The 26,686-nt window shown below is 44.0% G+C and overlaps 1 protein-coding gene across 3 annotated transcripts in view; it reads left to right on the forward strand.

Moving 5' to 3' along the window:
- LOC147901272 (branched-chain-amino-acid aminotransferase-like protein 2) overlaps nucleotides 1-23,656 on the forward strand; it is a 216,258-nt gene extending 192,602 nt beyond the window's left edge. For all 3 annotated transcript variants that reach the window (XM_087375482.1, XM_087375483.1, XM_087375485.1), the window contains exons 17-20: nucleotides 7,946-8,017; nucleotides 22,749-22,829; nucleotides 23,033-23,068; nucleotides 23,269-23,656. In XM_087375482.1, the coding sequence (XP_087231608.1) occupies nucleotides 7,946-8,017; nucleotides 22,749-22,829; nucleotides 23,033-23,068; nucleotides 23,269-23,394 (315 nt within the window). In that variant the 3' untranslated portion in view covers nucleotides 23,395-23,656. The remainder of the gene's footprint in view (nucleotides 1-7,945; nucleotides 8,018-22,748; nucleotides 22,830-23,032; nucleotides 23,069-23,268) is intronic.
- Nucleotides 23,657-26,686: the final 3,030 nt, after the last annotated feature.

Raw genomic sequence — 26,686 nt, forward strand, 5'->3', positions numbered from 1 at the left:
AATGTCTGTAGATACACTCAGAGAAGTTTCCCATCCGATACTTATAATGTCCTTTCTTGGCAAATCCATGCCCTTTTCACTTGGAGTTGACTGCTTCTTGAAACAAATTCAAGAAAACAGTCCACTTTTCTCCTTGTATTGCCATATAAGGGTTAGGTCTTCAAATAAGCATAAGGCAAACTTTATCAACATGAAAGAGATACTTAGCCTTGTATATTTCTTGGCACCTTTGTTCGACTTCTTTTCTTGAGAGACCCCTCGAGTCTTCTCTCATGGAGTGATTTGCATATATACTGATACTATTTCCAAGTAGTGTGAACCTCTTCTTGGAATGGATTTAGAAAGAACTATTCTGAAATAGATTCCATTCACTACACAAGTGCTCCTAATTCTCAATGGTCTTCTTGCTACCAAACACTTACCGTGCTGGTTAGACATAAACTTGGAGGGTTCTCAAACTTTCCAAAAGGACATATAACTGACATGTGACTGTAAAACTCTGTCGCTTTGGTCGTAATAATCCATGAGAAACCATAAGAGTTCTTGCATAAACAAATCTCAATGGAAACTATTGAATACTAGAATCTTGAAGAAAATATTGGGTCAATAATGACCATAAAATGCTGCCATGTAGAGGACTGGTACTTGAGCATGTCAGGCTCCATAACAAGAAAACTACATAACTGAATATCATAACTGAAACTCCTTTGGAACTGAGATAATATAACTTGAAACTGAAATTCTTGGTCAATAATGACCCATGGAATTCCGCCATAAAGGATCGGATACTTGATCATCTCATCCTTCATAAGAACATAACTGATTATCATCATAACTCGCTTCTCTAATTGAAGATCATAAAATCAGGTGCATGACTATCAACGTGCCAACTTTAAACACACTACCCTCAAATGGGGTTTGATGTTGTATATGTCATGGATCTAACTCTTCACTTCATAAAAGATATACAAGTAGTCTCTGACACTTCTCCTCTTTGGCATAAGCTACCCAAACCCATAAACTGGATACAATAACTTTGAGATTCTTTTATCCTAGTACTATGTACACAAAAGTTTGATGAGACCAAACAAATAGTCCATAATTTTGACTACAAAGGTCACATAAAACTGGTTCTATAATAGAGACTATATCACTCATGTACAATTACTTGGAATCCTCCAAAACTGAAATATAACTCGGAATAACTAGCTTGTCCCAACAAGGAATACTTTAGGACCACATATGTATGTATAAGCAATCTTGTGTGCTTGGCTTTTGATTCGTGAAACAAGTAGGGAAACAACACACTTCTTTCCTTGTAAGATACAAGGGTTACACTTTGTCCAATGACAAGCTTTCACTAAGAAGTGGTTCTTTCTTGCTTTTGCCAATACAGCCAATAGTTCTCGATAGGAATCCTCATCCTGGGATCTTCTCCCCTTCATCTCGCAATCTTGCGTAGGTGCTTGTACTTGTGAGGACTGAGTGGCCGTGTCTATGATGAGAACAACGAAATAACAACAGCTGCTTTTTACAGCTTTTTGTTGCTTTTTGCAGCTTTTACTGCTTTTTTAAAAAATGCCGCTTTGGAGAAAAGAAGGCCGCGTGCGCACAAAAAGCGGTTGCTTTTTTGGGAGAAGCAAATGCTTTTCGTGAAAAGCAAGTGCTTTTGGTTGTGAGAATTCTGAGCAAGAGATTGGGAGCATGTCACCAATGACGACGACAGGTGGAACTTCTTTCCTACTTGATAGATCACAGAGAAGAGAAGAAAACAGCCCAAGAGCTAGGGCGATAGAGAGAGAAGAGACGTCTGTCCAGTACGGATTTGTGCCTCTTGAAAGATGCAAGTCTCCAAACAGGAGTGTCCCACCTTCTTTGATGTGTATTAGTTTACAAATAGAAGCGCCTCACCTTCTTGGATGTGTATTAGCTCACAAACAGAAGCGCCCCATCTTCTCGAGCAAGAATCAGGTCACAATTGTTGCGCCTCACCTCCAACAATCGAACTGATACAAAACAGGTGCGGTTCACCTTGATTTACTGCAGGGTGCTAGCCTTGGACCGTTTCCACTAAGGAAAGTGAAAATCCTATGCTCTGATACCACTGAAACCGGACAAAAACCTATTCAGCTTTGAAACCCTAAAAACGAATCACTACTGGTAGAAACACAGCCTGGATCTTCGATTCACAGCAAATAATCACCAAGATAGATTTCGAATTTCATAGATAACTGGGGGGAAACTGCATCTAATAGCTCACTGGACGAGGAGCAGCAACAGATTTCTTCTGGGAATCAAAACAAATCAAGAGAGGGAGAGAAAGAATAGAGATTGCTACTTGCACGCAATATTTTTGCAATATTTCACAAGAACTTTGCGATAGCAAGTGGAGAATGCAAACTGAAATATGAAAATCAGAATTGCAGCACTTATCTCAAAGATTCTTCGTGATCGAACTAAGGGAGAGAAGCAGACGCAACACGCACAGCACTAGGGCCCAGAAATAAGGGTTGGACCACCTCGAAGGTCTTTATTGCAATAGAATAGTACTTTGTACAACTGGATCTGAAAAGAGCATGAACGTGAGTATAACTCTTGAATGAATCTAGGAGGCCTAGACTAGGCCTACCAAAAAGCTACGGACTGCTGTGTCTAAAAGCTACATTTACAAAAAAAACCAAGATTTTTTGCTTTCTTTTTGAATCTGATGCTTCTGGTGCCTTTTTAATCTTGTGGGCCCTCCTTTTAAAGAGGTTACCCCCTTGTCGATGCTTTTCTACCTCGTGGGACCTAGCTTTTGTGCTTTTCTCCCCACTCTTGGGTTCATTTTGCACTCTCTTAGGTGCTACACATTGCACAAACAAGTTTCCAACACTTTAACCCATTAGAGGTTAGCGAAATGCATGCATTGCTAGTTCTTGGACTAATCCTAGTCCCTTGTGGGCGTCACCACAGTTCTCTTTTACCAATGCAAAGAAAAAGTAAAGGTAGTAAAACTTAGTCTAGTGAACCAAAGTCAGTTTTCTTTGACCATAGTCAATCTGATAAAGACTCTTCTTTATTTCTTGGGAGAAATACTAATTGGTGACAAGAGTCCATGTTTGTTTCATGATCTCCCATATCTCCTCATCTTGTAGAGCTAGTCCAAGATCCTCACTCCATGCTGTGATAGCCTCTATCATGGCTACTCCAAGCACAGGACTATCGAGGTGTAGTTTAAGGTCACTAGACTTGCAAGAATCCCTCTACACAACATAGAAAACAAACATGCGTCTTATTCAACAGTAAGTTCAAAAAGCTAGGCATCAGGTGATTCCATCATTCACATCCGTAGTAGCAACTTCTCCTTGATAAATGGTCTGCTAGCTGTGCACGTGTCATGGATAGACCAATATTTCAAAGTCAAATTCTCGAAACAAAGGATCCACCAGCTGATTCGGCCTCCCAAGAGATAGTGTCGATATTTGGTCATAGCATATATTGTGGGCAACCCTTCTCGTTAATGGTGTTGTAGTCCATTCAATTGTCTACTTGCAAAGTATACGGCTTCATCAGGTTGGGCATCCACATGAACAAACAAACAAGGTTGGGCATCCAGATATAAGTTGCTTGGGTTGACCAAGGACCGTTCAGAGAGTTTTGAACCTGCAACAGCTATGTCAGCATAAAAGTGAATGAATTTCTTGTAGTAACCCACATGCACCAAAAAGGACTTCACTGCTTTGGCAGTGCATGTGATTTGCAATGCTACTATCACTTTCACCTTGGTTGGGACTACAATTATTCCATCACCAAAAACAATGTGGGCAAGGAGAATTTCTCTGAGCCCAACAAGAAGCACTTGTTGGTAATCAAGCATAGGAAGGCCTCTTTGCACTACTCATCTCTGTGAACAATGGGGAGCAATGAGCAAGAGTGTGAGCAAACGTAGAAGCTGAATAACTTAATAGAATTGAGTGAAGTACAAAACTGAAGTGAGGGGTTTCGTCTAAGTTGCAAAATCCTAACCCTATCCTATTCACTAACCGTAGTTAGGGATTGGATTGTGGTTAGGGGAAAAAACCTCATAGAGGGAAAAGTGCCCCTAACCTACTTATTACAATACATTGGTCACTGCCTAGAATATTAATAATTGTAACACCCCCCTACAGTGCCAATGTGGTGTACAACGTATACAACGTAGTGATCAATCTCCAAATTTAGGGCACTGCGAAATGCCTCAAACTTCTCACGTGGAAGTGCTTTGGTGAAGATGTCTGCAACATTGTCATGGGTTGACACATGGATCATACTGATCTCCTCTGCATGCAACTTCTCCCTGACATAATGATAATGAACCTCTATGTGCTTCGTGCGAGCATGAAACACCGGATTCTTTGCCACTGCTATAGCACTCTCACTATCAGTGAGAATTGGAGAAGGACACTCCAATAAGAGACGAAGATCAGCAAACAAACGACGCAGCCAAACACATTCAACTGTCGCTACTGTGAAAGCTGCCCTGTCCTCAGCTTCACATAAGGAAGTAGCCACCCACTGTAGATTGCTTCTTCCTCAGCCAAGAAATGCAAGCTTTGCCCAAAAAGAAACAATTACTACTAGTGGACTGTCTGGTATCATAGTCTCCATCACTGTAAGCATGCATCTGCAAGTCACCCCCCCCGGGAAACATCAAGCCATAAGACTTTGTGCCTTGCAAATAACGGAAGATGCGTTTTACAGCCTGCCAATGTGTAGTCTTTGGGTTGTGCATATAAGGTGCTCACCTGAGAGGCATCCAACAGTCAGGCTGTATAGTGTGACATCCACTGATTCACGTGCATCATACATAGTAAGCTTCAGCCCTAGCTCCATGGGAGTGGCTATAGGCTTATAATCATACATGCTGAACCTATCCAAGAGCTTTTGCACACACTTGGATTGAGACATAACGATGCCATGCTTGTCTTGTATAAACTGGATCCCCAAATAGAAATTTAACATGCCCAAATCTGTCATGTCGAATTCAGCTTTCAACTCAGCTTTGAAATCTGCAATTATTTCCTCATTTGACCCTGTGAGCAGCATGTCATCTACATAAAGAATGATGACCAAAATATCCCCCCCATCCTTCTTGATGTAGAGGGTGCTTTCCATGGGACTATTATGTAACCCCTTACTGGCCAGGAATGCATCAATCTTGGCATACCATGCACGTGGGGCTTGTTTCATCCCATATAAAGCTTTGTTCAACTTGCAAACATGAAGTGCATTGCCAGAAAGTTCAAATCCAGGAGGTTGTTTGACATAAACCTCTTCCTGCAAGTCCCCATTAAGGAAAGCTTTTTTTATGTCCAAATGATGCACATTCCAAACAAAATTTGCAGCCATGGCAATAACTGACCTTATGGTGGTCATCCGGGATGTAGGAGCAAAAGGCTCCTCATAATCTATGCCCTTCTTCTGTGCATAGCCTTTGGCAACCAGCCTTGCCTTGTACCTGTCAATGGACCCATCTGGCTTTCGTTTTACTTTGAAAACCCATTTGGTACCAATGACATGCTTCCCTGGTGGCAAATCCACAACATCCCAAGTTTGATTTTTCTCAATGGACTGCAATTCATTGTGCATGGCATGCATCCAATGCACATTATCCTTGGCTTCTTCAAAAGATTCAGGTTCTTCTTCATCAAGAAGAGTACCTGCATATTCTCTGCAAAAAATGCAAAAGCCCCAAATGTGCACCCAAAATGCAGGCCAAACAATGGCTCTCTGCACAAACGCCTAACAAAAAACTCCTTCCAAGGTCCGCCTACAAAGAAAACCCTGCAAACAACCACCCTGCTAGAGTACCCTCTACAAGTGCCCTGCTCCGAAGACCTGCAACAATGCATACAATATGAACTGTACGACTGTATGGACATTGACAGCAAGCAGTTACCACATAGTACGGATTCTGTATGGTGTGTGGACAAAATGTACTAGCTGTTCAACGTTTTGACAGGACAAAATGGTGGTGTTGATGCAGCAAGAGTACGGAATGCAGTACAGTGACTTTGCATGGTTGGCGCAGTATGAAATGTAGGTACGGGAGCTGTACGGCAGTTTGCACGTGTGGCACTGACAGGTATGGCTGTACGGTTGAGAGAGTTGTACGGAATGTGCACACTAGTATGGCGACCTGTAGGACAACAGTACGGACAGTGGCGTTGGACCGGTACGGAACCGTACGAGTGTACGGACGGCGGCGCTGGAAACTGTACGGAACTGACGTGACTGTACAGATTTCATATGGGTGTATGGACAGCAGCAGATCTTGCACGGACGGGCAAGAGCGGGATGGAGGCAAGAGGACGGGTAGGTAGAACCTGCTCTGATACCAAATGTGAACAATGGGGAGCAATGAGTAAGAGTGTGAGCAGACGTAGAAGCTGAATAACTGAATAGAATTGAGTGAAGTGCAAAACTGAAGTGAGGGGTTTTGTCTAACTAGCAAAACCCTATCCTATCCACTAACTGTAGTTAGGGATTGGACTATGGTTAGGGGGAAAAGCCTCATAGAGGGAAAAGTGCCCCTAACCTACTTATTACAATACATTGGTCACTGCCGAGAATATAATAATAATTCTAACAATTTCAACTTCTTCAAGTGTTCTATTTATATAGTATTACAAAGGCAAGTTCATCACTTGAAGAAGTACAATGAACTTGACTTGGTCAAGAAATCACAAATAGGATTTCGGTATATCACAAATGAGGATTTGGTCTTCCAGCCACATATAAATTGTCTTAGTAGCTAGTTTATGTTTCATTTCAAATTCCACATCTTTGACATCAACCATTCACTTGAAGAAGTACAATCGATTTTACTCGGTTAGGGACTCACAAATATGACCTTGATAAATTACAAATGAGGATTTGGTCTTCTAGCTACCTATCAAATTGTCTTGGCAACCGGTTTAAGTTTCATTCCAATCTCTACATGTTTGACATCAACCATTCATGTGTCCCCACATGTGACCTAGGAGCCAATCAAACATTCACGTGTCCACACGACATTCACGGCTCCCCACATGTGACCTTGGAGCCAATCAAACATTCATGTGTGACCTAAATCAAACATTCACTGTCCCCACTTGTGACCTAGGAGTCAATCAAACAATTTTGGTTTTTTCCTTTGAAATAGACATCTATAAGTATGAAGAAAAAGCCAACAGCAAAGTATTCAAGGCAGAATTACATAATGCAGAACATCAGAAACAAATGGTAAAGTACCACACAAAATATCTGAGCTTGTATTTGGACAGACATGGTACCCACCTTGATGGCCATTTAGGGGAGTATACAGGGGTCTTCATGGCAGCCTCTACCAGGAGGACTGTCTTCTTCAGAGAGTGGAGCTGCTTGCCATTTTTCTCAAAAACCCCACAGGGTTGAGGTAGCATTTTCAGCCTCAACGTTGGATTTTCTCTAGCTCTCTTACAAGAGTTTGATTTTCCCCTATTTGGGTTATGTTTGCTCATGATTGCTTGATCTTTGCTTGAGAGTTTCTTTCATACTTAATAGAAGTCTCTTTTCACAAAAAACAAAAAAAAAACTAATCTTATGCAAATCTTGAGAGAAACCACGATTATCCCTGAATTTGCCACACTATGCTAGTAAGAGACACAGAGAAGAAAGAATTGCCTCTCCACTCGGAGAAAAATTGTCCTCTGATGCAACACACAATCTAGAAAATATTTGTTGAGAGCCATACTCCTTTCATGACATGGCTTCATCCCTTAAAGAGGGTTTCATTCTTTTGGAATGCACAATTGATCTCATAGGGACTTTTTGTGTCTTTATTAATCCTTGTTTGTCTAGTCCTTTGCTGTACTTGTTTGCAGACTCTAAATAATGGGATCCCAAAGTGAGCTTGCTATACATACTTATGTTTCTTGTTTGTGGGTTTGAGGATTTGGTTCAGTTTATGGTAAAGAGGGGCCTTATACTCACACCTCATGCTGACTACTGCCTACCTGGAATCACGCGTAGAACGGTATGTCTCCAGCTTTATGTATGTGCAAAGAATAGTGGTGTTATCTGCAATGTGTAAGGTTGAAGTTTTTAAAACTACAATGTCTTGCCCTTGAGTGTTCTCAACTATGATATGTTACTTGAAAAATAAAATGACAAAGGTTTTGCTTTATGGAAGGTGGTAGAGATCTTATAGCCAATTCCTGTCCATACCCCATGCTTTATGTTATCTTAATGCTCGGATTATTTTGTCAGTTATATTATTAATCGCCTGTCAATCATTGGCTAGATGGATTGTGACACTATGTTCTTGCGATCACCTATGTTCAACTAAGGAATTGACTCCTGGCTCATCTCTTTTTTTCCAAAATCTGCCATCTTAGGCCTTAAATCTGCGTTTTAGAATTCTGCACAGAAATCCAGGCAGAAAAACCAGTCCAAAGTTCTTTTCGATGATCTTTGGACCATCATTTCACCATCCAAACAGTTTAATCACGTAAATTACAATGTAACGAAATTTTAGCCTGCTGGAAGTTTATAACTCTCTCATCACAAAACGAATCATCTTCCTGTACATATTTACCTTTCAAAAATGGCCAATGTCAATATTCCGATGACAAACCAACCAAGTGTGCAAACAACAAAACATAGAAGCGAAATATAATGCAGTGAGCTAGGGCCTCACAGTATTCTATGTATACTTTGTGTTATGTTCTCTTGTTGTGTACCTCTAAAATTCTTTTTGGTTTGACTAGGATTTCATCACCTTCTAGGTTATCACCATCACCCAGTTTTATTTTACAATTACTCACATAGAGTCATACCTCCTCTTGCGCCTAACACATCCGCCATAAGGTAATGCTGGAAACCACCTCCCAAGGCGGACTTGCCTATGAGCATCCCAGTGGTTCTTGATCTGGGATGGGGAGTAACGAATCCTGAGGTTCCATGGTGCTGAACACCTCTACATGAAGAAGGCATGGTCACAAAGAGCACAAGCACCAACTCTCTGCCCCAAATAGCTACTCCCACATCACAATGAAGGACTCGGAGGTAATGTATGAGAATAATCTGAAAACTCCATTTCAAACCACCTTGGCAATATGGCAATTCGAAAAACAATGCTTGCTAGATTCCTTGGCAAGCCAGCATCTCATACATTAGGATGGTCTGCACATGTGCTGAAGCCAACAGCCAATTGGAATACCTCTATGAACGATTAGCCAGAGATGTTCTTGGCCCTACTAATCCCCCAAAAATGAGATCAAAACCTGGATGGACGATGCTTTAAAATCCCCTATGCCTACCAATACTGAACAACTATCGTAGAAGATGGGTGGCTCTCTACTAAATCCTCTAACCAACCCTCATGGAATAATGGAAGGATGAAATAGGAGAATCTGGAGTGGTGGAGGCTAGCCAAGACACTCCCCTAAATCTCAATCCAACTCAGCCAAAGATCTCCCCTGAAAAATCCAAAGCCTCCCCCCGGGCTCTGTTGCCACTAGGATAGGAGGGATTGAATGACCAAACTCTTCCTAGGCATGCTAGAGCTCTAATCTTCTGCTATTGCAAATCCTCCTTATCCAATGGCTAGGTAAGTATAAGTTGTGAGAGGAGTCTAAGGTGCTGGTCATCCCCTCACTTGTAGACATGTGCCTTGCTTGCTTAAATACCCAGACCATCTAACTCAGTATGAGCATGGTGAGGATCCATAAGGGTCTCGCTCCAAGACTATGGAATGGCTCTTGTGATCTGGAGTCTAGTGCTAGCAACTTGGGGAAGTAGTCCATATCTACAAGTGATGATCTCCTTTGTAACACCATATTAGGGAATTTGGGAAAATCCCAAGTCCCATTTTGCAAAGACCTTAAAATGTAGCATAGCAAAAGCTTTCAAAATTTTGTCAAAACCCCCTCATGTGACATATCATTGGAAAGCTCTTGAAGAGTAGGTTCTAAATACACTCTTTAACAAATTTGAAGTTTTCATACCGAGGATCATCAAAAAATAAATTTTCAAGAAAATTACCAAATTGTTGCAAGGATTTTCTCAAATTCTCTAATAGAGTTCTTTGTGATCTCTTGTGCTCCATTGAACCAGTCACCAATACTAGACAACCCCTGTGAACGCCATCGTGCCAATTTGAATCTTTGCTCGCGGTCAAGGGTGACACCTTGATGTTGCACTAGAGGGTTATGAAACAGGGATTGCTTGGCTAACTCCTCCCTAGTGGACAGTATTGCTTGGATGAGAGCTGGATGGAAATGATCCCAAATATGGACAAGTCAGGCTCACAATGATGGTCCACTAAGAAAATCCAGCTAACACCCCTTGACCACTGCCTAGCTGCTTGTGGTGTGTACTGAAGAATACCATGAACCAAGAATTTCTTCCATGGATGGGCCCCTCCTAGGATCAATCCTTGAACAAGAAGCTTGACTAAGAGTGTCCTACTTTGAAGCTATAGATCAAGAATTCAAGACCACCCTATGATGAATGAAGAGTGATGGGGTCCCAAGATACTCTGGCTTGAGTATCCACTAAGCCATCCCCTCCTGATACACTAATTACTACTATCTGTTCCTTTCGTCGAATCACGGGCAATCACAGGCGATGGCATCGTATTTTTCCTCCCAGCCTCACTTATGGATTGCATGCACACAAAGATACGTAATTACATTCCTTCATGCCTATCCACAAGCCCACAATTCCCTAGATGGTTCCCTTCTGCCACATGTCATCATTTTAGACCTTTAGCTTGGTACACCATTTACCTCTCTCTTGGGGCACAATTAAAACATTTGCCCCTTGGCATTCTCACACATTTAGGTGCACCTAGGCCTGAGCACTCAGAACCACCTAGTCGATGCCAATACACCCTCACCTAGGACCTTGGCAGTTACTTCTCTTGACCATTTTATTTACGCACATAAAATATTACAAAAGTCGGTCATCTAAGGGAAAATGCCCACCGATCTTTCCGAGGTCATGCTATCTCGGCTAGAGCATAACATTCCTTCCCTCTTCAAGCATCAGCGTCCTCGATGATGAAATCGGGGAACACTCTCCGAAACTAGTATGCGGATTCCCAGGTAGCTTCTGATAGAGGTAGACCATGCCATGCAACCAACACCATGGGTATCTTCCGATTGCGCACTTGCATTGTTCCTCGGTCCAAGATTCCTGTTGGTTTGCGTCTTGCATTATCCTCTATCTCCTGAAACAAAACAACACCTTCGATTAGTGAGTCACCTGTATGCAAAAATTTCTTCGAACGAGAAACATGAAACACTGGGTGCACCTTACACCCCTGCGGTAATTCTAATTTATAGGCTACCTTGTCTTTTCTTTTTAGAATTAACCATGGCCCACAATATCGAGGTGATAACTTAGCACACTCTCCTGCAGTCAAAGACTTAGAGTGTGAAGGAACTCTGAGAAAAACTTTTTCTCCTTCCTTAAATTCTCTAGCGGATCGGTTTTCATCCGCATACGCCTTAGCTCTATCCATAGCTTAGCGGATATTAGCTCTCGCAAGTGCTAGCATCTCCCGCATCTGAACCACAAAGTTCGCGGCACTAGGCACTTTGTGAGGTATTCCAACTATAGTTGGATTCGCTGGTCTATAACCATAGTTCAGCTCAAACGGACTGACCCCTGTAGAGGAATGTTTTCTATCATTGTAGGCAAACTCTAACAATGGCAACCACTTGTTCCATGTATGTTGCCTCAATGACACATATGCTCTAAGCATATCCTCTACAATTTGGTTGATTCTTTCTGTCTGACCATCCGTTTCTGGATGATCCCCACTACTCATCCCCAACTCAGTCCTTAGTGTTTCAAATACCGCAGTCCAAAAATGACCGGTAAATTTAACATCTCTGTCTGACACTATGGATCTGGGTAATCCATGCTCAACTGAAAGTTCACCTCCGCGCCATGGGCGTACCAAAGGTCCAATCCGTGTGGCCCCATCCACTCGTCCATCATGAGTGTAATCTGATTTTTCAAAATAGCATCGGACACCTCTGGGGACCACTTCTTCAACCCTGTGGAGGCAAACTAAAATCTCCAAACGCGGTGTGTCTGAGATCCCACTGCACTGATCAAACCCCCCTTCCCGGGCTGGAGGACCATGAGCATTACCTCCAGTGGTAGAGGATATGAGTTCGGAATCTCCAGATAATTCAAGGGTCCTAACCTCCAGAAGTCCCGCGGTAAGGGACGCCCAAGCTGGAGGTTGGGAGCTGCTGACCGAGAGGACGAGCCTCATCTCTCAGGATCCCTCCCTGAATGGACTTGCTGCTGCGATGAGGAAGTAGAAGGGGGCATCATCGTTCCCTTGCCTGCTGGTAGGGGTGTCAAGGAGGAAGAACCTGCTGCTGAGGTGGAGAGGGAGGCGGCGGGAGAGGGAGGGATAGGGACGCGGGGGTCAGAGGGAGGGGGGCGGGTGGTGAGAGTGACCATAGGAGGAGGGGCTGAGGGGGGGGGAGGGGGCAGGGGGAACCTTGGAGGGGGAGGGGCGGGGGGAACCCTGGAGGGGGAGGAGGAGGTGGAAAGGAAGAGGGGGAGGGGTCTGGAGGGGGAGGGAGAGGGGGAGGGATAAGGATGACCTCAGGCCCCCCCTGCTGATTAGGCTCGTCAGGGCTCTGGATCCGCTTCTCCGCGGCTGCTGTCGGGCTAGCGTCTACGGCTTCCGCCATTGCCACAACTGCAGCTCCTGGGGCTCGCTGCTGCTACTGCAGGGATGGGTGCAGGGGTGCAGAGGCTGAGCCTCCGAAGCTGGAGGATCGTCTGGATGGACAGTGGCCCCTACCACTAGGGGAGGTGGCTCCTGATGTTCCTCCTTCGAGGCCTCTCGGTCAACCCTGTCCCTCTCTCTGCGATTGACCCTCTGCCTACGGCGCTTGCGGGCCTGCTTACTTGGTTTCTTTTTCTTTTTAACCTGGGTCCAGTCCCCTTTTGAGGGGGTAACCCATGGGGTCTAAGACTCATGCTGCACTTGCTTGAGAGGACGCTCGACTCGGGCCTGCTGACTCTATCTACTCTGCAAGGGAGGGGGGGGAGGCACTCGAAGGAGGCCACGGGGGCAATATCTGGCGAGGTGACCCATCTGTCTTCACCGAAGACAAAACCCCCCTTCTTGGACTCCAATCAGACAGGAGGAGGAGCTACTTGACTCGGAGTTTGCAGATGACACGGCCTTGTATGTTGAGGACACCACAGCGAGCCTGGAGAGAGTCAGGGGTGTTAGAATTATAGATATAATTCAGCAGTGACCAATGTAATTTAATAAGCTAGTTAGGGGCACTTTTCCCTCTTTAAGAGGTTTTTTCCCCTAACGGCAGTTAGTTCACTAACTATGGTTAGTGACTACTAAGGTTTTGTCACTAGGACAAAACCTTATCTCTCACTCTTTCAGTTGTACTCTCACACTCTTCTATTGCAACTAAGCTTTCAAGCTTTCAGCTCTCAGCTCGCTCTCTTGCTCTCTCTCCCCCAATTCTTTCATTTGGTATCAGAGCAGGTTCAAGAGCTCCGTGCTCCCTGCTCCCTTCACCTTCTACTGCATATTCGCCTCCATCACCAGCCCACAAGCTTTTGCTTCATCTCCTCGTCGTCCATACAGATCGTCTGTACAATCTGTACAGACTGTTTACGTACAGTCCCGCATACAGTCCCGCACTGCACTTGCGCCACTCGTTCGTACCTGCTTGTACTCTGCGGTACCTATTGTACCTGTGCATTCCGTACAGCACGACTACAGCACATCGTCGTTCGTATGTCGCCGTACCTTTTTGCATCAGTACCGTACTTGCAGTGTCGTCGTACTTTGCGACCGTACGACTGTATAGCTTGTCGCCGTACAGTGCCGTACGTACCTGATCTGCAGATCTGTTTGCCCGTACTATACCTGTTGTGCCAACGCGTACGTGCTGTACTTGCTCACACCTGCAGCCTTACTTGTGTCATCGCCGTACGTACGAGTCGTACCTACAATCCGTACATCAATCATACCTGGCCGTATAGGTTGTACTTGCGCACAAGCTGTTCCTTGTAGGTGATCTTTGGTAGGCACATTTTGCAGACAGCCATTGTTTGGCTGTTCCTTGCAGGTGATCTTTGGCAAGCATATTTTGCAGACAGCCATTATTTGGCTCAGTTTTTGGGAGTACATTTGGGGCATCTTGTTTGTTGCGGACATTGCAATCAAGTTGCAGAATCTGCTTCAGAAATTTGGGGCTTTTTGGTTCTGCTTGCAATCTTGCAGACAAAATTTGGGACTTTGCAGATAATTTCAAGCTCGAAATTTGGGGCTTTCAATTTTGCAGTATAATTTCTTGAAGAAATTTAAGGATTTTGTGATCACACTGCAATTTCGCAGCGAAATTTGGGGCTTTTGCAGACAGAGCGCAATTCTTGCAACATTTGGGGCTTTTGATCAATTTGCCCCTTTCTGGTTGCAATTTCGGGCCAATTTTGGGGCTTTTGTGTTGGGAGAGCAATTTTGGAGATTTCAGTTCATACTGCCTTTCTTGAAGTGTTTTGCAGCACTTTTGGCAGATTCTGGAGAGTTTTTTTATGCTTGGACAGATTTCTGACAGTGCAAGTGCAGAAATCTGAGTTGCATTTACAGCCACTGCTTGGCTGTGTTTTTTGGGAGTTGTGCATTTATTCCCAGTAAGGGAATTCAGTCTTGTATCTGCTAAAATCTCTTTCTCAGATATGGCCCAGCAAAATCAGAATGATTTCCAGTTCGGTGGTCTTTCACAGGAAGACAAGTTGGATGGTACCAACTACTCCCTCTGGAGTTTTATGGTACGCAATATTCTGATTTCTCGCAATTTATGGGATTATGTGAATGGGGGTGAGATCCGACCAGCAGGTATGGCACCTAATACCCCTCCTCAGCAAGGAGGTGGAAGAGATCGTGCACAGGGTGCAGCTGCAGAACAAGTTGTTGGTGCAGCTATAGCCACTACTCCAGAGCAGAAGAGATGGGATTCACAGGATGCCTTAGCTTTGTCATGCATCTCTCTTTCAGTGAAAAGATTTATCATTCCACATATCCGGTCGTGTAAGACCTCGAAGGCAACGTGGGATATCTTAGAAAGCATGTATGCAGCCCGGAATGATGCAAGGGTATCTTTCTTGAAAAGAGAGTTAAGTAATACACATATGGAAGAGGGTGACTCCATGTTAGTCCACCTCACAAAGCTACAGGATCTCAGAGAGCAATTATTGAACATAGATGAGATTATTCCTGATTCAGAGATGATTACCACCACTCTGAATTCTCTTCCTGAGTCTTATCTCAGCTTTCATACCTCGCTGAACTTATCATTGAGGGGGGGTGCAAATCCTCTCACTTTTCATGAGTTGATAGGACTTCTGCTTCAGGAAGAGCAGACCAGGAAAAACTTGGCTTCACGTGCAGGTGAACAAGCTATGCTCTCAAAGTTCAAGTAAAAAACAAAGGGACAGGCAAAGACATCAGTAAATCAGCCTTCCAGTGGGTCAGGACAGCCTTCACAAAAGGCTAAAAATGATGCAAGTAAGCCCAAGAAGAAGAATTTTTGTCATTACTGCAAAAAGCCAGGTCATCACATTGCAGAATGCAGGAAAAGGCTTGCAAAAGAGAAGAAAAACAGCTCCGCCTCATGCATCTGACAGTGGGGATGCTGCAGCCAACTTTGTTGGACAGGATTATGCCTTTTTGTCTTGCATTTCAGATTCTAGGCTGGCTGCTCTAGATGCTCGGGATAGTACAGCCACCTGTAATGATGATACATATGCCTTTTTGACTTGCAGTTATGACTCTTCTACGAATGCATCTACTTTCAGTGTCAATGAAACACTGAATACTTGGTATTTTGATAGCGGTGCATCCAAGCATATCACTTCTAGGAAGTGTCTCTTTACTTTCTTGCATCCTCCTCCCGTTGGTAAGAAAGTCACTTGTGCCAACAACTCGTCATATTCAGTACGTGGCACAGGAGAAGTTGAACTTACTGCCACTGATGGCTCAGTTTTTAGACTTTCAGATGTCTTATATGTGCCTGGTATCACCAAGAATCTCCTTTCAGTGTCCACTCTTAACAGGGCTGGATTTCAGGTCATCTTTGAGGATGACAAATGTGTTGTCCAAGACAGGGAAAATGATTATGCCTTGAGATTATCTGGTACTTTGCTGCGTGGGCTTTTTCAGCTTGATCTTTTTGAGAAAAGAGCAGCCCATGCTCTTGCAGTTTCTACTCCTACTGCTGCCATGCAGAATGCAGAATTATGGCATGCCCGATATGGCCACATGCATTACAACAGCTTCATGACACTTCAGAAGCACTCTATGGTTGATGCATTGCCACCTCTTGAGATACCTCCTCCACATGCCTGTGAAGGGTGCATTTTAGGCAAGATGCATAGATTCCCCTTCAAAAAGGATGGTTCAGTTAAAGCTGTCCGCAAATTACAGCTTATACACAATGATGTCTGTGGTCCCATGAGGACTCCATCATTGGGTGGTCATCTCTACTTTGTTACTTTTATTGATGATTACTCCAATTTCACTTGGGTCTTTGGGCTGAAGCGCAAATCAGAAGTGTTCATGGTGTTTAAACACTTTTCAGCCATGGTTGAAAATGAAACTGGACTCAAGATACAGACATTGCGCATAGATAGAGGTGGGGAATACTTGTCTGCAGATTTTGATGCTTTTCTGAAAGGCAAGGGTATTGTGCATCAGCTCACATTGAGGCTGACCCCTCAGCAAAATGGCAAAGCTGAGAGGAAAAATAGAACTCTTATAGAGATGGACAGATGTATGCTGAAAAGCAAACACATGCCTCACAAATTCTGGCTTGAAGGTCTAATGTGTGCCAACTACATCTTAAATCGGGCTCCCACTAAGGCTTTGAAAACAAAAACTCCCTATGAGGTCTGGAATGGGAGAAAGCCTTCAATGGATCATTTCCGGGTCTTTGGATGCCTTCCATATGCTCATGTGCCAGTTGAATTTCGGCATAAGTTGTCAGATAAGGCAATTAAGTGCATATTTGTTGGGTACAGTGCAGAAAGCAAGGGGTACCGTCTCTACAATCTTGCTACACGCAAGATCATTGTCAGTAGAGATGTGATATTTGCAGAAAATTCAGCTCACACTCAGGCTGAATTTCATATGCCTTCTTCTTCAGAGGATGTTTTTGAGGGGTTGCTACCCATTGCCTTGGGTTCCCCTGCTGATATTTCTGATGCAAATCAGAATTTACAGCCACCTCCCAATGCTTCAGTTCAGCCACAAGATGTCTTGCCACCTCCACAGGCAGTGGAACAGGTAGTTCAGCAAGAAATTGCAGACATACATGCAGCAAAAACAGTCCCAAACTGGCTGTTACAGACTCTCAGGGAGAGTAAGATTGATGCTCCATTAGCACATGGAAGGTGCTAATTCAGTTGAATCAGCATATGCACGTACTCTTCTCGATGAGGAGGAGCCTGCAACATTCGAAGAAGCAAAGGACAATGTGCATTGGATGAATGCCATGCACAATGAGTTGCAGTCCATTAAGAAAAATCAGACTTGGGATGTCGTAGACTTGCCACCAGGTAAACATGCCATTGGTACACGATGGGTTTTCAAGGTGAAACGGAAGCCAGATGGCTCCATTGACAGATACAAGGCAAGGCTGGTTGCTAAAGGCTATGCTCAGAAAAAGGGCATAGATTATGAGGAGAGTTTTGCTCCTACATCCCGGATGACCACCATCCGATCTGTTATTGCAATGGCTGCACATTTTGAGTGGAAGGTTCATCAGTCGACTTAAAAACAGCTTTCTTAAATGGAGACTTGTTGGAAGAGGTTTATGTCAAACAACCTCCAAGCTTTACAGCAAATGCACTTCAGGTATGCAAGCTAAACAAAGCTTTGTATGGGCTGAAACAGGCCCCTCGTGCATTTTATGCCAAGATTCATGCCTTTTTGACCAGCAAGGGGCTGCACAATAGTCCTATTGAGAGCACCCTCTACATCAAGATGGATGGGGGGGAAATTTTAGTCATCCTTCTTTATGTCGATGACTTATTGCTCACAGGGTCCAATGAAAATAATATTGCAGATTTCAAAGCTGATTTGCAGACCACCTTTGACATGTCAGATTTGGGGCTGCTTCACTCTTATTTGGGGATCCAGTTCTGTCAAGAGAGACGTGGCACTGTTATGTCTCAGTCCAAGTATGTGCAGAAACTCTTGGACAGATTTAACATGCATGATTGTAAGCCCATAGCCACTCCCATGGAGCCGGGGCTGAAACTCACAATGCATGATGCAGGAGAATCAGTTGATGCCACATCTTACAGTCAGGTTGTTGGTGGATGCCTCATATATCTCTGCAACACTAGACCTGATATTCAGTTTGCAGTATCTCAGGTGAGCAGGTATATGCACAGCCCAAAAACTATGCATTGGCAGGCAGTTAAGCGCATCTTCCGTTATTTGCAGGGCACGAAGTCTTTTGGCTTGTTATTTCCCGGGGGGGTGACTTGCAGATGCATGCCTACAGTGATTCAGATTGGGTTGGTGATTATGACACTAGGCAGTCCACTAGTGGCAGTTGTTTCTTTTTGGGTAAATCTTGCATTTCCTGGCTGAGCAAGAAACAATCTACAGTGGCTACCTCATCATGTGAAGCTGAGTACAGGGCAGCTTTCACAGCAACAGTTGAATGTGTCTGGCTGCGACGTCTATTTGCTGATCTTCATCTGTCATTGGAGGGTCCTTCTCCAATTCTCACTGATAGTCAGAGTGCCATTGCAGTGGCAAAGAATCCAGTGTTTCATGCTCGCACGAAGCACATTGAGGTTCACTATCACTATGTCAGAGAGAAGTTGCATGCAGGAGAGATCAGTATGATCTTTGTGTCCACACATGACAACGTTGCAGATATTTTCACCAAAGCACTACCACGTGAAAAGTTTGAGGCATTTCGCAGTGCCCTGAACTTATATCCGTTTGGTGATTGATCAGCCTTGTACATGACATTGGCACTGCAGGGGGGTGTTAGAATTATAGATATAATTCAGCAGTGACCAATGTAATTTAATAAGCTAGTTAGGGGCACTTTTCCCTCTTTAAGAGGTTTTTTCCCCTAACCGCAGTTAGTTCACTAACTATGGTTAGTGACTACTAAGGTTTTGTCACTAGGACAAAACCTTATCTCTCACTCTTTTAGTTGTACTCTCACACTCTTCTATTGCAACTAAGCTTTCAAGCTTTCAGCTCTCAGCTCACTCTCTTGCTCTCTCTCTCCCCCAATTCTTTCAGGCGCCTTGGCTATTTACTGTGAAGCCTCGGGGGCACGGATCAACTGGACGAAATCTATAGGTTTCTTCACAGGCTTTGAGGAGACACAGGAGATCCGTGAGTGGGGGAGTGACTTTGGCTTTAGATGGATACCGCGGGGCTAGACAGTGAGATACCTCTGATGCCAGGTAGGTATATTGACATTACAGCAGAGCAGTAGATTGCCCCGGTCCTTGAGAGTGTTAGGCGCAAGCTTCTCTATCGGAGCTCGTCGGCCAAACTCTCCTTAGCAGGTCGCACCTTAGTGGCAAACCAGGTCCTTCTTGCCATGGCCTGATATATCGCCTCTTGTTGGTGCTTTCATAGAGGATGCATTGGGCAGCTCCAACGGTTGGTACGGAACTTTCTTTGGGCAGGTTCAGATGGCATGAGGAACACTAGGACCCGAGTAGCTTGGCAGACACGGTGATCATGCCGTAAGCACTGGGAGGCTTGGGTATCATTGATCCGGAGATGCAGAGCAGAGCCCTTCTGGGCAAGTTGGTGGTTCAGGGCCTCACCCCAGGTGTAGAGCCTTGGAAGCTCCTCTTACAGCGAGGGCTTCTAAGGAACACCCCACGCACTGGGGGACAGTGGCAGCCTTCACATAGATGGATCTTCTCAAAGGCCCCCCTTACGAGAAAGGGCTCCTCCCTGATGAGGAGCCTTCATAGGGTCTCGCAGAGATTGGCAAGGGGTCTCATTCGTGCTCTGCTCAGATGTAGAGAGGAGTTTGAGCGCCATCCCCTTCTGTGGCACCCAGAGATCAGAGAGATCTGGAGGAACGTATGCTCGGACAGCAGACTCACATTGGTTGGGCGCAGTGGGACAGTGGGACAGTGGTCCAGCAGGGTCCTTTGGCCGTTGGAGCAGATTACCTATGGAGGCAGAGGCGAGGTTTGACGCCCTAGCGCATCTGCGAGGGACAGGGCAGTGGATGGGCGGGATTGACTTAGCCATTCCTGAGTCTTGGTGGGAAGGACTTCACGTTTGGAGAGACAGCAGATGGTTGGGGCAGTTTTCCCGTACTGGTGTTCCCTTGAGGATGTTGATGTAGCGAGGCAGCACGCACCCCGACTTCTTCCATGTAGGACCTGGAGGCCTACTTCAGCCACTCACTAAGAGAGGCCCTGAGATGGATGGGAGTCTTAATGGGATTCACTGGTAGATGATTAGAGTGGTGGGACGTTTGGGGAAGGAGTGGCACATTGACCCTCCGAGTATCTCAGAGCAGGACGCCTCTGGATGGCGCCTTTGGCTGTGGGAAGGTAGACCCATGAGGGAGGTCTAGTGGGATCCGGGAGAGTGGCTTTGGCCCTCTAGGGGCGGCCAGCTGAGCCGGTGGATGAGGTGTCCTTCTTTTCCTACACCACACGGATTGGCAGGAGGCTTTAGATGGACTCATCGAGGTGGACCCCCTCGAGGGAGAGGCATTGGGTGATGTTCGTTCCAAGTTTTGCATGTTCGGTCTGGGAGAGAGTGCCCCGGGATGTTTGCTCTAGGTTTTGGATGCGGTTGTGTTCCAGCTTGCGGCCGAGGAAGATTTCATGCTTCTTATGGCTGGCCGCCCACGGAGGCTTGCCCATCGGACCGTGGTTGGAGTAGATGCGAGTGGAGGGGCAGTGCCATTGTTGCTACGATGGTGTTCTGGAGACTATCCCGCACTGCTTGTGGAGCTGCCGTAGTGCAGCAAGGATCTGGATGGGAGCCCTCAGGATCATGACACGTATGCAGAGTCTTCATAGAGACTACACCTGGGGGATGGTGGCTTGGTTGACAAAGGGAGGACACATGTTTCAGATTGATGAGATCTCCCCAGCCTATCGGATACAGGGTCAAAGCATCCAGAGGATTGCACTCCACGAGGCAGTCCCTCCTGAAAGCCTAGCCCCTCCTTCTCCTAGGGAGGATGATGTTTGGGAGGTGGTAGTCAGCATCATGGCTTGGAACATTTGGGTGGCTCGCTGCAGTCTTGTGATGGGTGAGCACCTGGCTCCACCCTTGGCTACCCTGGTTGCCATCTGGTAGGATATCATTTATACTCTACGGTCCACCTGGGAGCGTGGGACTCCAGGCTCCAGGGCGACTATCGAGAGGCGTGCTCGTTCTGCAAGGCTTGGCCTGCAGGAGTTTTCTACATCTTCACCCCACGAGGGATTCGCTGGCTATTTAGTCCCCCCACTTGCTTGTTAGCCCCAATTCCAGAGATCCCCTAGGCTGTGAGCTGGGTTTCTCTAAAAGAGGCTGGTTTCTTTCTTTCAGCCTTTTCCCCTATTTTTTTTCCATACTCAGCACCTTTGGGGCTGCTGTCTTGTATGAAATCTTTCAAGCATTAATAGAAGGTTCTTTTCTTTGCAAAAATATAGGAAACCATAAAAAAATCTTGCTTCTTGAAAGAGAGGGGTTGTTGTAGAGGCACATGCAGTGACAGATTCAGTTTTTTCTGACTCTCACCTATGGCATAAGAGGCTTGGGCATCTAAACTATGGTAGCTTGGTTAAAATGCATACACAAGACATGGTGGTGGACTTTCCAAAAATGCATGCACATTTGTGAGGGCTGCTTGCTCGGGAAGATGCATACAGTTGGTACCTTTTTTAATGTGATACTGCTATCCCCGTACTATCATATCCATCACGGATGAACATGTGCAACCATGATTTAGCTTCCAAGTAATCCTGTGACGTTTCTAGGATACTTTCAGCCATACCATGGAGGGGGCTTTGTTGCCACATTTTCCCCGTTATTTGCCTTATAGGATAGATTTAGAACATTTAGTACTGTTAGTTCTGTTAGTCCTAGGACACTTGGACACTTAGACCACAGATAGGCCATATATGGCTGTACTTTGTACTTTCATCCATTCTCTCATTCCTGCAAGTACATTCTTTTTGTTCCTTGCTCCCTTCTCTCCCACTCAGCAAGAAGGTTGTAATTGACTATGCAGGTGTTGAAGGTAATTGACATCACATATCTAGAAGTACTTAATCAAAGGACACACCCGGGAAGAACATAAAAGAATATTGGGCAATTGTGTCAAAATTTGCCATGATTTCTCGTGCAAGTTTAATAGAAGATATTCTCTGTGAAATTCATTTGACCATCCCTACCATGGGACTTGATTGAACCAAGACATTTAGGAATGATGATTGTGTTAAGTAAATCGATCGTTGGTAAAATTCAACAAAAACCAAAAGGTGTGCCCATATGGTCATCTTTTCCACACCATCCCCTGCCCTCCCCTCCCACCCTCCTGGCCAGTCTCCAACCTTCAGGCTTCTACTAATTGAATGCTTTCATTTTGTTAAATCTGTGGATTTCCTATTTACTCATGTATGGAATGATCCACCTTCAGGGGGGGAAAACAGGTTGAATCAGTTCCCTTGTAAGTGACCATCACTGCTGTTTCCAGGTGATCGACCTTGCAAGAGCTAAGGGATTCACTGTAGAGGAGCGCCGAATCAGCATCACCGAGTTTCACACAGCTGATGAAGTATAAATCTATATCTCCTCAGCATATCTACAGCTGATGTCGATATGCAAGGCCACAAATTATTTTGTCAAACTTCATACAGTTTGATTATCTGTATGCTAAAAAAATAAAAAAAGTAGTGTCTGTAGGTACTTGCCAGGATGCTTCGCATGTAGTTACTGTGACACAATTTGGGCTTCTTACTAAAAGTTAAGGTATTGCAGGTTTGGACGACTGGGACTATGGGAGAACTTTCACCCGTATGCTTACTTTTTATTTTTATTTTTTCCAAAATTTCCTGAAACACTCCTCACAAACCCGAGTGTCCTAAGCACATTTGAAAACCAACAGCAGACTATGGGAGAAACACAGTGCAAGTTTGTTACCTACATTTTAAAGTCTGACCTTCAATTTCTTTTAAAAAGCTGACCTTCAATTGGCCTCTTTCAATTTTGAGCAGGTGGTGGAGATAGATGGTCGCATTATTGGAGATGGTAGAGTTGGATTGGTGACAAAGGAATTGCAGTGTTATTATGCAGACCTGGTAGAAATGGAAGCGGTTCCAATACCTGCAGTTGGCTGCTGATTTTCCCAAAATAGCTTTCTGCATTGTAGCTCCATGATGCTACCAGAAAAGAGGGCAAAGAAAGAACCTTGGATACATGCTTCTATCCAGCATAGCATGAACCTTGTCAAAAGTTGATCTTCAGATTTTTTATCTTTCCCACAAATTATTAGAGTGGTTTGCAATGGAAAAGTCTTCTCTATTTTCAAGTTGTACAATCTTATTGCTCACGTTATTTTGAATAGATAAGAGCACAGAATGGAAAGAAACATTTCCTTTAAAGTATTTCCCAACTTCCAGGCCATTCTGGTTATGAAAGGCTAACATGGTGGAACAAGCTCCGTTGTCACACTCAATAGGCATAGGGACGTTTTAAATAAACTGGAGCCCCCAACTGCACAAACCATTATTAGACTACGAAATCATTGCGCCAAGGAAACGAGTTGCATTCTTAGAGCAAATTTTGTAGTTTCAACACATTGGTGACTGAAGGATATTTTCAAGAAACTTAAGGTGTGTAGCTAAGAGTCAGTTGAGTACACAAATTAAGCAAACACAGTTTGCTCATACGGTCATATTGCAAATACTTTATGGAGACACCTCCATAACTCAAATCCTCCATGGACCTAGGGGTATGTGATCCGGGTGTGGGTCTAGGTACCAACTTGAAGTCAAGAAACGCTACTCCACATGACACAAACTTTGACAGGCTAAAAAACAGCATCACAAGGACATCCTCATCCTTGAACCTGGATAACTTGCCCCAGAGTGAACACAGAAAACTAAGGCATCCTGTTCTGAATCTCATCAAAGCCCTATAACTTGAAGTGGGATACCTAATCTTGTAAAAGCACTAAGCCATGTAGAGCGATGGTGGCGAGGTTTACCATTTGTGAAAACTGAATCCAATAGTAGGGTTACACCAATCTGCTCAATTCCACTTTGACTTTATCTAATTTGAGTTACCAATTAAAGCTTACGATCATCTAGAAGATTTTTAAAATCCTTACAAGAATTCACAGAAGAAGCGAGTCCTCCCTCCCATCTGGACCATTGCATGTAACAAGAAGTACCAAGAGGTCTTCCATGACTATCAAGGACGATGTCATTCGACATGACATGCTGCCTATCAATCTCTTCCCAATGAGAAAAGAGAGGGATTCTTCAAAGATTAATCTTGAGGCCACCCTAAGATTTTAGGATGGCAACCATAAGAGGGGAGGAAGGAACCCTAAGATACGCCAAAGTAAAATCCCACCTAGTACTATCCATTCATTCCCCACATGATGGAGAGTAGGGCTATATGCAATGAATGAAGAAATCTTTCCAAGGCTCCTATCCTGGAAAAAGTCCCTTGACCAGAATCTTCTTGTGGTGGAAGAATCAAAGTGTCCCAAGCCACTCTGGCTTGGGTGCCTACCGAACCATCTAGCCCACTCCACAAGAAACTCCTTATAGGCCTTTTGAGTTGTGTGTAAATTACATTCAAATCGACCATTATCTTACATTGGTGAACTACTGCAATACTACTTTTACACATCAAAACTTCAAGTAAGCTTACATTCATAGATTTAGAAAGGGTAGTCTTGGCCATAGGAATATGCATATTTTAAAAAAGGAGCTGCAATAGCTTCAAAAGGACATAGTACTTGAGAGCTCCATTACCCTCTTCGCAAGGATCCCACCCCTAAGACTTAGGCTAGGGATTCAATGCTTGTTGCCCTTCAAAGCATTTGTTTGTTGGGGAGAGGCTTTGGAGCCTCTTTTAGTTTGTCCCTTTGTCTATAGTTTACCTTATTTCATAGCAGAGGTAGTCAATGCTAATGGGATCCTAACAGTTAGGGTCATTGTTGTTAACCCTGAAACGAATGATGTAGTGGTATTCCTAGCACCCTGTTATCTCTCAATGTAGAGGGGTTGTAGTTAGAAATTATAGGCTTTCAATTTCAATTCTTGCAGATGAGGAAGATTCTTCTTCGGATCTTAGCCCCCAATCCCATCTTGAACATCCCCTTTCTCCTTCATTACAGTACTTCCCTCTTGATTCTGGACCATTATTGGTCCCTTCGAGCTCCTTCACCCCCCCCATAGGTAGGGATTTTATAGACTCTAGCTCCATTTCAGTTGGTTCAAAATAATAATTTTTAACTTTTGGTTGACCTAGTAAAGTTGGGGGTGGCCCTATTCTCAGCAAAGACCTCCGAGCAAAGGACAAAAAATTAACATTTCTACTTCAAAAAAAGGCATATTAGTGTATGTTCCTAAAACCATGTTTCTCAGAGAAACTATATGTTTATAGTCGATTAAAAAAAAACACATTTCCACTTCAAATGATAATGTCTATTTTGTCTATAGATCTTGGCACAAAGATGGAGAATTTCAGTTATAACAGTGACAAGATATAGAGGCGAGAGTGAAAGTGAATGAGTTGAAGCTAAACATGCCCACTCCCATTTCAGCTTTAGATTATGAATTAGTATCTAGACAAATTGAAGAGATGCATAAGAAGCCGAAGGAAGAGATCCAAGAGAATCTCAAGGGAGAGATCAAAGGAGAAGTAAAGAGCTCCTTAGACTCTACACGATTGCAGAAGGAAGTAAAGGAGCAAGCTGAAAGGTTGCTCAACTCAAAGAAGCTCAAGATTGGAGGACTACCAAACAAGTCGAATGTAACAGAGGATTATTGGGAAGAGACCGTGAAAAAATTAGCAAAGCTTTACCAGGCATTGATTTGGGTGATCTCAACTTTGAGATAGCTCAAGAAGGAGCATAGGGAATTATCATCTTTGAGTCAAGGGCTGATAGAATGCAAGTTCTTAGACAATCCAACAAGTTGAAAGGCTTACAGGTGTGGATGGCACAGGAACTCACAAAGAATCAGCTAATGAATAGAATCTCAAAACTAAAAGGTGAAGGCGGCTAGAAAAGAAGGCAAATGGGATGTCTACAGAGATGGAAAGGCTTTGATCAAGGTTTTTAAAGCTAAACCAACAGACCCTCAGTCTATAATTGATGTATGATCTGCATTTGTTTTCCTCTTCTTTTGTTTACTAGTTGAACCAGGTGTAAAGGGAAGTTGACATGGTTATATCTTGTCTTTTTAGACATAATACAAAAAGCATTTTTTGCTAAAAAAAAGTAATGCTAGGTATGGTGGATGCTAGGATGGAAAGGATTTTGAAAAAAGCCACATGTAGAGTGGGTTTGTCATACAAAATCCCCTCATAAGTCCTATTTGACATGATTATATCTTGTCTTTTGAGACATAATACAAAAAGCATTTTTTGCTCAAAAAAAGTAATGCTAGGTATGGT

This window comes from Dipteris shenzhenensis, chromosome 6, assembly GCF_047967505.1.
Source record: "Dipteris shenzhenensis isolate YYH24624 ecotype China chromosome 6, Dip_SZ_1.0, whole genome shotgun sequence".
Lineage (NCBI taxonomy): Eukaryota > Viridiplantae > Streptophyta > Polypodiopsida > Gleicheniales > Dipteridaceae > Dipteris > Dipteris shenzhenensis.